The sequence below is a fragment of the Adiantum capillus-veneris genome, chromosome 23, assembly GCF_014529385.1.
Source record: "Adiantum capillus-veneris isolate H3 chromosome 23, ASM1452938v2, whole genome shotgun sequence".
Classification (NCBI taxonomy): domain Eukaryota; kingdom Viridiplantae; phylum Streptophyta; class Polypodiopsida; order Polypodiales; family Pteridaceae; genus Adiantum; species Adiantum capillus-veneris.
In genome coordinates this window covers 139,046,281-139,060,853 of record NC_140953.1, presented here as the reverse complement: position 1 = coordinate 139,060,853, position 14,573 = coordinate 139,046,281, and the positions used below count along the sequence as shown (strand labels likewise).

Genomic DNA, 14,573 nt, shown 5'->3' with positions numbered 1-14,573 from the left:
TCATCCCTACGGGCTATATGTATCAATGGCTGCAACTCCTCCCTAAATAACACTGCCACTCCTCCTGAGCCCCGCCCTCTGTGCTCTGATCGTGTCTCCTGTCTACATGCTGTCTCCCATCTATATCCATTAATGTGAGGCATAGATTGCCCCAGGGCCTGATGTGTCTCAGAGTAGAAGACAATGTCTCTTCCCGTAAAACTATCCTCAAAAGCACCCACATCAAGGCGCATAGATCCATTACAATTCCAGGTGGCAACTTTGAGTGTGGTCCCATAGGTCTCGCACCGTCATGTGGAGCGCCGCTCTACAATCACCACCCGTCTTTCCCTTCTCCCTTGCAGCTTGAATCTCTGGCATTACCTCCCTCATATGCGCAAGCTGTGTGAGAGTGAGGTCATCTCCAAGGAATATGCCCGTTTTCTTTAGTGTAGGGTGCTTCTTCAAGAAGTCCTTCTTTGCCTCCATGAATGGGAAACGGATGATTAAAGCTCTCCCTTTTGAAGTGTCCCCATTGCCTTGTGTCTTCTTCCCTACCCTCCATGCCTTTGTATGAGTAGCCTCACTACCCATCATGCGGAGAAGTTCTTTGACTTCCCCTTCCACATCATCTCGGTCTTTTAGACCGGTTACTTTTTCCCAAGCTAAAACAGGGGAGAGAGGGATCGATGAGCTGTTTTTAGGGAATAAGGAGTTGCTTTTTAACAGCACCCAGATTTTTGGCTGAATTTTTATAAGTATATCTTATAGTCTGAACTCCCGAATTATAAGAGGGGATAAAACACTCACAAAACTACACATGACAACAAGAAGACGAAAAAAAAACCAATTTATTTGCTACTAAAACAAAACTAGATAAAACAAAACACTTTTATTATGGGCAGACGGACACTTTTAAAATGATCTAGAACTACAAAGATCAATAAAAAACGGTTAGGTGAAAATTATGCTCGCAGTCTCATGCAGTTATGCTTTGCCAACATTGACTTTGTCACGGGAAACCCCCTGCTTTCCCATAAAGACCTTAAAAGCAACTGCTTTTCCGAAAAGCTTTCTGAAAAACCATTTTCATTCATATGCCTCGTCATTGGCACACGTCATTTATCTAGTCCGGAATTGCTTTAGACCATAAATCATACCCATACCAATGCTCTTGTCACCGTCACATTGTGACGCACTAGAAATGCTCATACTTCGTCACTGCCTTACCAAACTTTATGAAGCAATGCTTAATGTCACCCCCCATGACGCACCAAAAATGCCCGTTCCAGATGATCAGATCCTTCCTCTAGATGGTCAGCCAAAACTTCCTATCAGATATTCCCTTTTACAACGCTGATCATTCCCTTGAAATGATGCACTAGGAATATCTATTCTAGGATGGCTCGACAGATATTCCGCTCTATGTCATTCCCCTAGTGACGCATCCAGAATATTCCCTTCTTATGCATACACTACAACTGACGGTTCAATAGCATACATCAATACAAAGATCTGCATACTGAGTTTCACTAAGATGCAAGGTAGACTGACATGATGAAACCTAGCACTAAAAGAAGTATTAGATAGGCAAAATTAGCACAAAAAATAGGTAGTTAATAGAGCATACGCACCACCGAAGATAGAAAGAATCAACACAATATCAACTCGTCGTAACCCAAACGAAAACTTCACAATGTGAAGTTTGCATGTCCACTATACACGACTTAAATATACCTAGATGCTTTTCTCTCTTCATAAAAATTTAGAATTGATGTTTGGAAGCTCGAACCGTGTTGTACACAGAAAGAGCTGTCATTTGATATCCATATTGATGGTTCTTTTGGTTAGTCTAGAAGGAAGCTTCTAGATAAGTTGTCACATAGCTTCCAAAGGATGGGACAAATGTGCAAAGGTTACATAAAAGAGGTGAGACACTTGTTACACAGCTTCTAGAAGATGGGACACTTGTCACATAGCTTCCACGAAGAGATGAGTGTAAGGACATCTACCACACATGCTTCACCTTTTTCACATGCAGCTGGATGCTTGTCTCAAAGCTACCTCAAGGCTCACTTATCCTTCTTGTTCATGAGGCAAATTTATCTATAAATACAGCCCCTTTTTTCATCACCCCTTTGCTGAAATTTTCTCCTCTGCGCTAAGCGCCATCTAGCTTCTCCTCTCGCTTCGTGTGAGAGAGAGAGAAGAGGATTGGGTTTTTTTTTCTTTTTTTCTTTTTTTTTGGGGGGGGGGGGGGGGGGGGGGGGGGGGGGGGGGGCGCACATCTTTAACCCTTGTTGTGTCTGTTTCTTGTCTTGTTGGTTGACATTCTCATGCATTGTACTTATGTTGACTTCGAGTGGTGAGCAAAGCACGCTACGTTGTTCGGGACGCTTACATGCTACCCTGCATAACCATGCTCGATGAAGAGGGCGAAAAATGGCTCCTTCATTATAGGAGGGCCTAAGCATTGGAGTAATGAGTGTACTTCCAATGGTATCGTTGAAGTAGTGCTCATGGATTTACAAAAAAAAAAAATTATACGCAACATTTGGTAAAGCCAAATGCTAATAAACAACAGAACATGAACAGCATAAAAATTGCGTGCCAGAAAAAATTGTACAGATTCATATCAAATTAGAAAAACTACCTGATTTGGTGTCCAACGCTTCAGAGGATCCATGTCCACCAAACCTTTAAGAAAATCCACAAAAACCAGTCTTCTACTGCTTTCTACGCATTCAAGAGGACGCATACATTACATTTCATGTTCAAAGCGTCGTCAGAACTTTATTTTTCGAGGAGCTAACAAACCTCTTTTAATTTCTTCTTCGCTCATCCCCCTCTTCATGTGATAGCTTGTAATCAGCTTCTCTAGATCCCAATCCTCCGGAAAGTAATGCCTTCCTATGACTGGAGCTTCATTCTCCCTCTACAAGCAGACAAGAGTCTTTCCATTGAGTTTCATAAGTAAAAGTCCACCGGCATAATCATTAGTTACATCTAAGTGGGTCCTTACAAGTCTTATATCATCTGGCATCAAAAATTGGTAAGAAGAATGTTGTCTCTCCCCCATCAAAACACTCTCTTCGTTTGGTGCTCTTCCAATCTTGAAATATTTGCTTGTGTTCTTTGCATATCTAAGAATGAAGTCCGGTGGTTTTCCTCTGAAAGTAATTAAGATTAAGATATATTATGCTTCTAATGAAAGACAAAAAAACAACACTTTGTATTTCAATACAAACGAACGCTTGCAGCTGGGATATAGAGCAAAGAAAATCTAAGTAGAAGTCAAAATTTATAAAACACTTCACAGTTCATATCAGGTCACATCTAAGTAGCTCAGGAGTGTTAAGAACACAAATTAAAAAAGACCCTTTTTGGCTATTTGATATTATTAAGCAAAACCACTATTCTTTCACTATCTCAAAATGAGTAGGTAGTACTGGATCCAGACTCACTGTCCTCTTAGTTCTTGCAAAATGTTCATTGTGCACCAACTTTTGTATTTGGCACTATTAAGACTTTCAAATCACCAGAGCGAGGCCTGCTCACCAAAAGTGACCAATTGCCCCTCTGTAGGTGTGAAGAAGTTTCTTACCATGAAAACAGCACAACTAATTGCAGATTGCCCATACTTGCATCCATGCCCCCCACACCCCCCCCCCTTCCTTTCCTCCATACAACACACACACACACACTTTACCAGTTGAAAGAGAGTGGTTACAATCCTCATGTGCACATTAAGTAGAGAAGGCTACTTACCCCAGGACTTTCATCAAACGCTGGAGGAGGTCGTATTGAGATTGAGCAGGAAACAATGGTAAACCTAAAAAGAGCTCTGCAGCAACGCATCCTAGGGACCACATATCAATTGCAGTTGTATAGCTGATGCATGGTTAAGTAAACACAGCAAGTGACAAAAGCTAGTTACGTAATAGAATATTGGAACCACTGATTATCTTATTCTGCAAGCGACCACTTCGTTCTGAGATGTGAAACACAATCCAATCCTGGTAACTGCAGGTGCTGGTTGAATATACCTTAATGTTGTGCGCTAGCAATGATTTATATAGAATAGAGGCATCACCCCTCGTTAAAGTTCAAAGAAAGCATTCTTTTCACAAAACCAAATTGTGCATGTGTGCGTGGTTGTAACCTTGATCGCTAATTGTTAAGAAATCAGAGAGACCTTAAATTTGTCTTTTGCTCAACAAGATTGAGCCATCTTACAGTACCTTCTTTTAAAGGTAACATTACTCTACCTAGCAAAGGAGTAATATCGATAGAAGCCCTTACAAAAACAAGACAGTATGAACCCTAATAACTTTGCTGAAGTGAAACCCACCCTCATTTAAGGATACGCATGTCCAAGAACGACCTCAGGCGAACGATAAAAGCGGCTCTGCGAACACATCAAAATACCTTGACTTAAACATTTATCTGATTTGAAAGAGCAATATTGTACAGGCAAATATTCATAGAAATCTGTACATTTCCCCACACTAACTACCCTGCCAAATAGATATACACCATTGCACAAATTTCTTTGATAATGATCCCGCAACCATCATTCAATTGTCATAGACTATTCTAAGTTCAATAACCTGAATGTAAGAGTAAACTGTCCGATCTTCTCTGCATGCAGACCCAAAATCTATGAGCTTTATTTCTGCCGATCCTGGACTGCAGTAACCAAACATTACCATAAACATCAAAACTCTGCAAGCTCAAATGAGGTGATGGTTTACCTAAAGCAAATAACCTCTTGTACCTCGTCGTAAGAAGAATGTTCTCTGGCTTAACATCACAGTGGATGATACCCGCATCACGAAGTAATGCCAGAGCTTTAAGTATCTGCAATCCCTCAAATGACTTACTACAACTAGTATACAAATGCAATAAAACCTTCAAACCTTAGTGTCAAGAAAAGGTTGACGTTTGCCTGTTTAGTAAAAGTTCGTATCAGGTTCAGGGAAAATCCTTTGAAATTGTTTGCCTTCAGCAGTTCAAATCTAGAAATCGACCCCTTCTTCTTAGTAAAACATACATCATTAAAATTTACAAACAACGTCGAGATTTAGCAAACTGTAATGTCATGATTGGCACTAGAAAGGTGGCCCAGCAGAACCACATGAGGCATGTAATGACCATCGTCATTCACATTGCACACATAAAAATCTTAAATAGAGAGCACCACATGCCAACAGGAAAGATCGACTGGAACAGACTTTAACACAACCGGAACAAAATTGAGACGACTTTAAATACTGAAATTGAAAGAGACCATCACACTTGACACGAGACACGGAGTGGCGGAGTTCCACTCCCAGATGCACTCGCCCCTCACCTAGGCATCCCTTGCAGTATTTCTTTATTATTCATCTCCTCAGATACAACTGCCGGTACGAGTCTAGCTCCTAGAGCTCTCACAAGGCCTCCTTTTATAGGCACTTAGCTCCTTGCTTTTACACGTGCTCAAAAGCACCAAAAGTCACTTATATCAAGCCTTCAAAAATTCGGATGTCAACTGCTTCTGAAGCTGATGCCCAGAAAGCTTCTCGTTGCTACATCATCATTTCGTACACTGCTTGGAAATCCCATTGCGACTCAGAGCGTAACTTCCAACGAGTCTTATGGGCTGCTGCCACCAGGCTCGGGTCCACTTGCTAGGTGCAGGCTCGGGTCGACTCTTCCTCTTCTCTTCCAGTCCAGTGTCAGCATGCCATCACCAAGTTGTGACATCCTCCCCCCAACCACCTTAGAGAATGGTAATTGCCCCCGATTACACCTGCAAAAAGAAATCCGATTCTTGACAAGACACTGTCTTCAAAGTTCCTACAGACATGCCAATGACCATCTCTACTAGATAGTACATTCTGGAGCAGCATCCCCGCAAAATCCAGTTTTGCAATTCATCTCATTCTTTTCAAATCTTTTTATATTCCAGAATGATGATCTGCCAAGTCACCTCATTGGTGGAAAACTCTTGATGCACTAAGTTTACCATCTACCCTTTTTATCTCATACAAGCAAGAACTCTTGATGCACTACGGTTAAATTTAGAAAAAGAATGCTTCACAAATGCAATACACTGCCATGCCAATGTCATAGATGCACAACTCACAAATGCATTCACATAAACATGAATACATAGAGTCCAAATACTCAAATCAATCCCATTGTATGGAGCATAGACTCTTGTTCGACCATACAGCAAGGCATGACAACAATGTTGTAGACAGGTCCATCTGTTCAAAGCACGAAATAACCTTGTTCACAGCAGGTTTTTCCCTCCGCTCAAAGCGGGTATTTTGTCAAGCTTAAACCAAGTGAAACGGGTTGAGACAAATACCAACTAAATCCAAACAAGTTCAAACAGGTACAATCAAGATTAGACGAGTTTAAACAATTGGCAAACAATGTTCTCAAACAGTGTCTTACACAAGTTTCAAATAGTATTCTCAAACAGGTCCAATCAAGATTAAACGAGTTTAAACGATTGGCAAACAATGTTCTCAAACAGTGTCTTACACAAGGTTCAACTTGTAATAGACTTTGACACTCCAAGCCGAAGATCTAGTGCAGCACACGCGAGAGAAACTAAAGAACATTCAAAACTAAGGGACAGAGAGAGAGAGAGAGACGACACGGCACGGTGGAGTTCCGTGCCTAGAAGTACTCCCCCCAAAGACTTGAGTGTGAGTGTGCGAATGCGGTGCGTGTACGGAGAGTGAGAAGGAGAGAGAGAGAGAGAGAGAGAGAGAGAGAGAGAGAGAGAGAGAGAGAGAGAGAGAGAGAGAGAGATGAAATGAAATGAAATGTTATATTAACGTCTTCAAAAGGCCAGAATGACCTATGAGACCAAACTGATACAAAAGTGGTAAATCTGTGCCAATGTCTGGGTACCTTAGTACTAAAGTACTAAGTGTGAAAAGTGTGAAAGTGTGAAATTAAATGTGAAAAACTAAATACAAATTATGAAATAAACTTCTTAGGAGCATTCTGGGTGTCTGGCTATAATGCTTCTAATCCTTTGTTGTAGTCTCCTCCGATGAAGTGTGCTTCTGCATCTCGGTCGTGGTCGTCTCGATTTCCTAAGATCAATCGCCCTGTCAATGAGGGTGCCTTTGGTATGAATGTGGGTACTCCTTTGTGCTGGCTGTTGGCCTCTTGCTTCTCCTTCCACTCCTGCTTCTCTCGATCCGAAGAAATCTGTGATCTGCCTTTGAGGATGTAGTGCTCTTTGTCTTCTCATTAGATTATCCCTGTGCCGATGTAGTTCCAGTAGGTACAAGCCTAAGCATCTTTGATCTTGGTATTGCATGACTCTATCTAGAGGTCCAAAGCCTTCTTTAAATAGGCAATGGAAACGCCCACGTATCTCATAGTATACGGTGCAATGGCATATGTAGTGTAATTCTGTCTCCGGCTCCATTCCGCAAAACTTGCAAATTCTGCTCTCAGGTGGGATTCCCCTAAATCTGCCAAATTCAATTTCCAGCTGATGTGAGGATGTACAAATCTGACCAATAGCACATCTCAAACCATGAGACAGGTGGGTATCCATGTAGCTCGGGCGAATCACAAATCCATCTTCAGATAGCTGTAGGAAATTTTCTTTGTAGTCGGCCATCTTCGTGCCCAATTCTTGTGTAGGGTCTACCCATGTCCTCTTAGTATCCAACTGTATAAGATCCTAACGGATGATTTTATTAATCTCCGTTCGTGTAATTGCCAGTGATGGAGCCGCAAGAGAGTATTGGAAGGGGGCTAATCTTTCCATATTGAACCCGTGTCTCTGAAACCACGAGGACAGTTGCGCATACCAGCATGATGTATCCCCTTTCATTGCTAATTGTCGAGAAGATTCAAGGGCCAGTCTAGTATATCGGCAATTATTTGTATCCCACAAACCATGTATAAAGGACACTGATCTGGTAAGAGCTTCAATTTCTATCGGAGGGGCAGCTAGTTCCGCTCGGGTAATCGCGTGTGGTACGGAGGCCTTGGCTCTAATCATTCGGGAAATCATAGATACCAAAGGTCTCTCCATTGACTTCCAATTATCCTGATCCACAGATGGTCCCCAAATCTGGACCCCATAAAGCATAGCCGAAGCCACCACAGTATCAAAGAGCCAAAGTATTGTTTGTGGTTCCTGAAACTGCACTTGTGAACACATCCTCTCCAACCCTCCCAAGGCCGCAGAGGCTCTGGACAATCTAGCATCCGCTGCTTTCTTAGGAGTAAACTTCGGTCCTGCAAATACCACACCCAGGTATGTGTATGCATCTGTGTACTCTACTGTATCCTGGCCATATGACAATGTAGGTGCCAATCTCCTAACCCACTGCGGTGTGGTGTTAAACACCATAACTTTGGTTTTACCCAAGTTTACCGACAGTCGACTGTCCTCCGCGAATTTATGTAATGCATCTAGCTGCCTCTGCATTCCATCTGGTGATTCTGCTATCAATACAATATCAACAACAAAGGGATCCATGACCCTGCAAGTTGAGCACCTCTGTCACCTTCTCTATCAATGTAATCTGATACCTCATCTATGTACATATCAAATAAAGTAGGGGACAGTGGGCATCCCTGCTTTACTCCAACGGTGGAATGAACAATGTCGGAATCCCCTTCTGGAGTACGTACATAACCAGTTACTGACCCGTATAAGGCCATGATCCCCCAAATAATCTCTTTGGGGACCCCTAACTCTTGCATCCTGCGCATCAATCTGGCCCTTGGTACTGTATCAAAAGCTTTCTGAAAATCCACAAAGCAACAATACATCCTTCTCCCGCTTGCTCTTCCTTCCTCAATAATGGCTCTGAGCGTAAGAATATGATCTAAAGTGGAATAACCCCTCCTGAATCCAGCTTGTCCTGTTGCCCTTATGCTCACATTAGAGAGAGAGAGAGAGAGAGAGAGAGAGAGAGAGAGGATGTGGGTGGAGCTCCCAGATCTCACTCTATGAGCACAGTGTGAGAATGAGTGAGAGCTCCTTATTCTTTGTATGTATAAAGAATAAGGAGATAAATGTGGGCGGCCGGACATTGGCTGGCGGACACGGGCAAAGCAAGGTGAGGCACACCGCCTTTACCTAACATTCTCCCACTAAAGGCTAGAAGTACTCCCCCCAAAGACTTGAGTGTGAGTGCTCGAATGCGGTGCGTGTGCGGAGAGTGAGAAGGGGAGAGAGAGAGAGAGAGAGAGAGAGAGAGAGAGAGAGAGAGAGAGAGAGGATGTGGGTGGAGCTCCCAAATCTCACTGTATGAGCGCAGTGTGAGAATGAGTTGAGAGCTCCTTATTCTTTGTATGTATAAAGAATAAGGAGATAAATGTGGGCGGCCGAACACTGGCTGACGGACACGGAAAAAGCACGGTGAGGCACACCGCCTTTACCTAACATTCTCCCACTAAAGACTGTGTGCCGATAAGTGGCGAGAAGACTAGCCTACAACTAGTATATACAAGAAGTGAGAGAAGATGGCTCTCAACCTATGCCCATTGGCTCACTCCAAACACGTGAGTGCATCTGTAACCGCTCTAGTATAGATGAAACATGCATATCACTAGGGCTAGAGCTACGATGACACTCTTGATGCATGGCTCCACAATGCACAATGCCAATGTTAGTCATCGCACAATTGACAACTCCCATTGCAAATGCATCAACCGCATAAGCAAAATCAGGTCTCGAGACCAAAAGGTCAGATATGAGAGACCCAAGCCGTCAGCAACCTCAGTGCCATATGCATCCTCATCAGGAACCACCTGATTATGCATCACCATGTCAGCATCGTCTGGCAAAGGCATATCTGCTGAGAATGACTATAAAACTAAAAAATCAGCACCACTACAATCACACACAGCTGTTTGAACGACACTATCGCCCTCAAACGTATCAGACGCATCAAAGAACAATGCATCGGTCTCTGGCTCAACTAATGTCACCTCAACTGATGACTGACAAAGTGTCACGTGACACATCCCAACCCTATGTGTCCGTGGACAAGCTACACCACAGCAGGGTTCAGTCAGTTTAGATTAGCAGTGATCTGGCACTTTGTGAGTCTATTCGTAGACCGTGCATGTCCAGTCACTTAGCATAGATGCATATCCTCCGGTTGCACACAGCATGATCATCGGAATTCCCATCCGAATCCATTAGCATCAGTTAGGGGAATTTTCCAATGCATTTAGCCTATTTTCCTATTTATGGGATTTTCACTTATTATTTTTAAGTGACTTTCTTACAAAAGTAGGTAGAGCAATTTTGCTAAGTTAATATATAAGCAAACCAAAGTTCACACTTTCTGGCAGAAGAGGCAGCAGGAGCACCTTGCACACTTTCTGGCAGAAGAGGCAACAGGAGCACCTTGCTCAACAGGCAACTTCTCAGCAAGACCAACACCCGCAACTACTCTCCACAGAAGACCTAGCGTATTTGCATCAGATCAGCCTTTGCGATTTGTGCACAGCAGATCAGCCCCGGCGTCACCACGACACAGTAGATCAGCCTAGCGTTTTTGCATTTGCAGAACCCTGGCGACAGAAGGACCAATTTCAGCCCCTGGCGTTTTTGGATTTCAGCAGCAAAGTAAGACCGGCAATATTCACCTAAAGTGTAGCAGATTCAGCCCGTAAAGACCATCAGTTTTCAGCCCTAAGAAACCTCATTTTTCAGCCAAGAAAACGCAGCCAAAACAGTTATTTTCAGCCACCGAAACAGTCCCGAAATTGAGCGATTAGAAGATCTCAGATTTCAGCCATCGTCGTCGTCGTCGTCGTCATCGTCGTCACCACCGTCATCATCGGCATAGACCAAGTTGCATAGTCCATTGCATACGCATTGTACACCTTTGTGCAATCAAAGAATAGACCACTCTCGCCGACGAGAGTGGGCCTTCGGAAGAGGGTTTTACAACCTCTCGGGTGTCGTATCTCTTCTCTCTCCTTCTCTCAATCTCATTCACTTGCACGCACAATATCCACTCACTTTGTTCGTGACCACAGCACTCTCCACAAGACGGAAAGCTCTCTCTTTCCCTAAAGAACTAAAAGGAACCTTGAGCAATAAAGATCACTAATCTTGAGAAAATACAACATTCATTCCGCTGCACCTAACATTGGTATCAGAGCTTTGGAAGTGTTCTGCATTACTCAAGGAAAGAACCACAAGAACCACAAGAATTTTTTTTTGCTTGTTGCGATCGCACTAATCCAAGTTTACTTGGGCGTGGCGATTCCTAATCGTGTTTTGTTGAAGAGTGACAGGACTCCCAAGAAAGAAGGGCTTGTCCAGCCTCCCCTTGTGTCTCTTTTCACTCATTGAGAGCGGACCGTGCACTTAGCGGCCGGCCAATCGACGTGAGGTGAGAAAAAGCAACCTTGGTGTGAGCACAAGGCCGCCAAGGGGTGCGCCCGCAGAAAAGGGTAGAACTCGGGTGAAGAGAAGATCCTTCTCCAACGCGATTTGCAAGTGAAAGAACACTTCAAGACCCTCAAGAACCCAAGTTCCTCGTGAACTTAAGAACCCAAGACCCGCAAGAACCCAAGTTCCTCGTGGACTTAAGAACCCAAGACCCCAAGAACCCACAAGAACCCACGATTGCAGAATGGTCATCACTCGAAGCGGAATGGATACTTCGCTTGGAGGTGATGAGCATGAGAGAGGCGAAGAAGAATTTTCCCCACCAGGAGGTTTTTTCGACCCTCCCCCTTCCCCATCTACGTCAAGGATTGCACTAACTCCTATGGAGATTTTGAACCAGATATTTATGGAAAGGAAGTTAGAACGCGAAGCAAGAAATGCAAAAAGAATGACAGAATTTGATCGTGAATTCAAAGAAAGAAAAGCAGAAATGGAACGCAGACATGCAAAAAGAAAAGCAGAAATGGATCGCAGGCATGCAAAAGACAAAGCAAAAAGAAAAGCAATACAAGAACAAAGCGACCGACAAAACAAAGAGTTTTGGCAACTCTATTCTCAAGTTCAGGCACAGATGCAAGAGATTTGGGGAAAGGAGACTCTCTCAGTCTCTTCTTCTCCAAAGCAGGATACAAAGGATTTGCATGATTGTGTGAAGCATGATGATGATTTGATTGACAATGATTTGCATGATGATTTTAAGCACAATGATAAGCATGATGATTTGGATGACAATGATTTGCATAATGATTTGGATGACAATGACAAGCATGATGATTTGCATGATCAAGATGTGATTTCTCACAAGCATGATGAGTTGCATGAAGATGATGTGATTGTTCACAAAGATGATGTGTTAGTGAATGCTTTTCCTAGCGAAGCTAACCTCGTTGTAGAGTCGATCAATCACGCAGAACCGATCTTGGCTTTCGAGTCGAGGTCCAAAGAACCCCCACAAGAAGATTCGATAGATCCCGAAGAAGCGATCTTGGCTCTCGAGCCTTGGTTCAAAGAGCCATCACAGGAAGTACTATGTGTTCGCAGGATTGATACGCACGCATTGTTCGAGTGTTTCATTCGTGAAGGTTTCCTGTATTTTAGTCAGCATCCTTATGTGATCCCTTTTTCTATGCATGACATATTGTATGTTGAGCACGTTTCTCTCATGGATGAGCACGAATGTATGCGGATTGTTCATGAAAAGTTGAAAAGTTTGTATGTCAGGAAGTCACATTCCATGTCTCTTCCTTGGCATGACACAGTTTCCAACAAGCACATGATTGTATGAGCACCAAGCATGGGCATTTCCATTGTGATTTGCCACAGTTGATTGATTTTGATCATACAAAAAAAATTCCATCTCATTGTTTGCATGTGTTTGATGAACGGGTTGTCACTCCGTCTATTTGTTCATCTACATTGCATGCACAGTCTTTAGAGAAGACAATATTTTTTTCCTTCACTTTACATGGAATGGGTATATTCATGGTTTTGTGTCACGAGGACGTGGCAACTGCTAACCTTAGTTGTTGGTTTCTTTCCAATGATTTTTGTTTAATTTTTGAGACCCTCTTTTCGAAGTTGCAAATGGTCTGACATTGTATGGCCAATGTGAACGGTAGTTTCACCCGCACACGGGAAGTTGGTCGGCACTGGAATTCGTAAAGTAAAAGGATGTCTAGGCTCAAAGCAAGATCATGTAGGTCCCCCCGTCACACTTAGCAAGTTGGTGGATACTAGGAAGTGAACTCAATAAAGGCATAAAGTCAAGGTGGGATCACCAACAGAAAGTATCCGACAGTTGGGCCATATTGCACTTTTGGATGCGGTCCCAATGAGGATAGATGGTCAGAGGACTAGCGGGAGCCCGACGGAAGCATTTCCTAAAATTTAGGGAATTGCTATTTTAGGCCGTGAAATGTGTTCGCGTCATTACCTTCGGTATGACCAAGGGAACATTTTATTACTTTTCTGCAAAGTCAACTGATGCACATGTTGAGAGATTTTTAAGCAGGAAGCCCAATGCGGGGAAATTGCATGTATGAGTGCCAAGTGGCACTTTTTGGTCAATTTACCAAGTCTGGGAGTACAGAACCCGTAACTGACTTTTGGGAGCAGTTTTGGAGGTTGTTAACTTGGATTTTCAGCCATTTCTCTCCATTTTTGAGCTTCCCATGACTTTGCCTAGGTCCAAGGAGCTCATTTTCAGCATTGGAAGGCATCAGATGCGTGTTTACAGGGCTGTTTTGCTGCGTTTTCAGCGATACGCAGGTTTTGGCAGCCATGGAAATCTTCTCCTTTTTGCATCTATTTGTTCACAGATGCATTACAGGTCAAGGGCAGAAGAGAGGGTGCTCGATTTATGCTGGGGGGATGCTTCATTGAGAGCCTGTCACAGGTTAAGAGCTATGGAGTGCTTCCTTTCCCTCTCATGTACAGTGTGGTGCTAGGAGTGATGCCCTGCACACTACACACTGCTCTCTCTCTCCCCTACGTGCAGTTATGTGATGCCCCACAAGAGGGCTCCTCATTTGACTGATGTACAGTTGTGTGGGTTCATGCTTTTGCGCTGAGGCAAGAGCCTCCTTGAGCAGGAACAGGGGTAGCTAGCTACTGCTCCAAAGCAGGCACTGGTGAGGGTCATAACCTCACCGTACAGGTGCAAAATCAGCGATGTGTATGCGCTGTAATTTTACTGTTTTTCAGTCGTACGGACGCCAGGATCATTGGGAATCGTGCCCCACTAGCAAAGGACAGTTAGGGGACTATTTGGGACTGAAAACAGGGCAAAAACCAATAAATACAGCGTGCTGAATTTACTGTTTTTGGACAAGAATCAGAGGGTATACGTCAATGCAAGCGAGTTCCAACAAGGGAATCGGTTTCGCGCAAGTTGTGGGGCTGTTATGCTGCCGAAATTTGGCCAAGTCAAATGGTATCTAGGTGGATACACGTGAAGGATTCCCAGGACCTTACCTTGTAATTTACCCTCCTAAAGAATAAAGAAATACCGAAAGGGGCGCCAATTTTGGGGCCTACAGGTTGTTGGTGTCTGCTCGGAGCATTCTAGCTTCCAAGCCGTGTGTGTATTCAAGTGTTAATTCCCGTCGCAGGTTCTCTTTGTAAAGTGCTCTGTGTGTGTGTCGAA

The 14,573-nt window shown here is 43.4% G+C and overlaps 1 protein-coding gene across 1 annotated transcript in view; it reads right to left on the bottom strand.

Moving 5' to 3' along the window:
* LOC147428697 (dual specificity protein kinase YAK1 homolog) overlaps positions 1–14,573 on the bottom strand; it is a 125,636-nt gene that overhangs the window by 61,856 nt on the left and 49,207 nt on the right. The window contains exons 5-12 of the mRNA XM_086497217.1: positions 4,928–4,997; positions 4,757–4,839; positions 4,590–4,668; positions 4,347–4,387; positions 3,748–3,870; positions 3,002–3,149; positions 2,797–2,914; positions 2,633–2,715 (exon numbers count right to left, since the gene is read on the bottom strand). Of these exons, the coding sequence (XP_086353343.1) occupies positions 2,633–2,715; positions 2,797–2,914; positions 3,002–3,149; positions 3,748–3,870; positions 4,347–4,387; positions 4,590–4,668; positions 4,757–4,839; positions 4,928–4,997 (745 nt within the window). The remainder of the gene's footprint in view (positions 1–2,632; positions 2,716–2,796; positions 2,915–3,001; positions 3,150–3,747; positions 3,871–4,346; positions 4,388–4,589; positions 4,669–4,756; positions 4,840–4,927; positions 4,998–14,573) is intronic.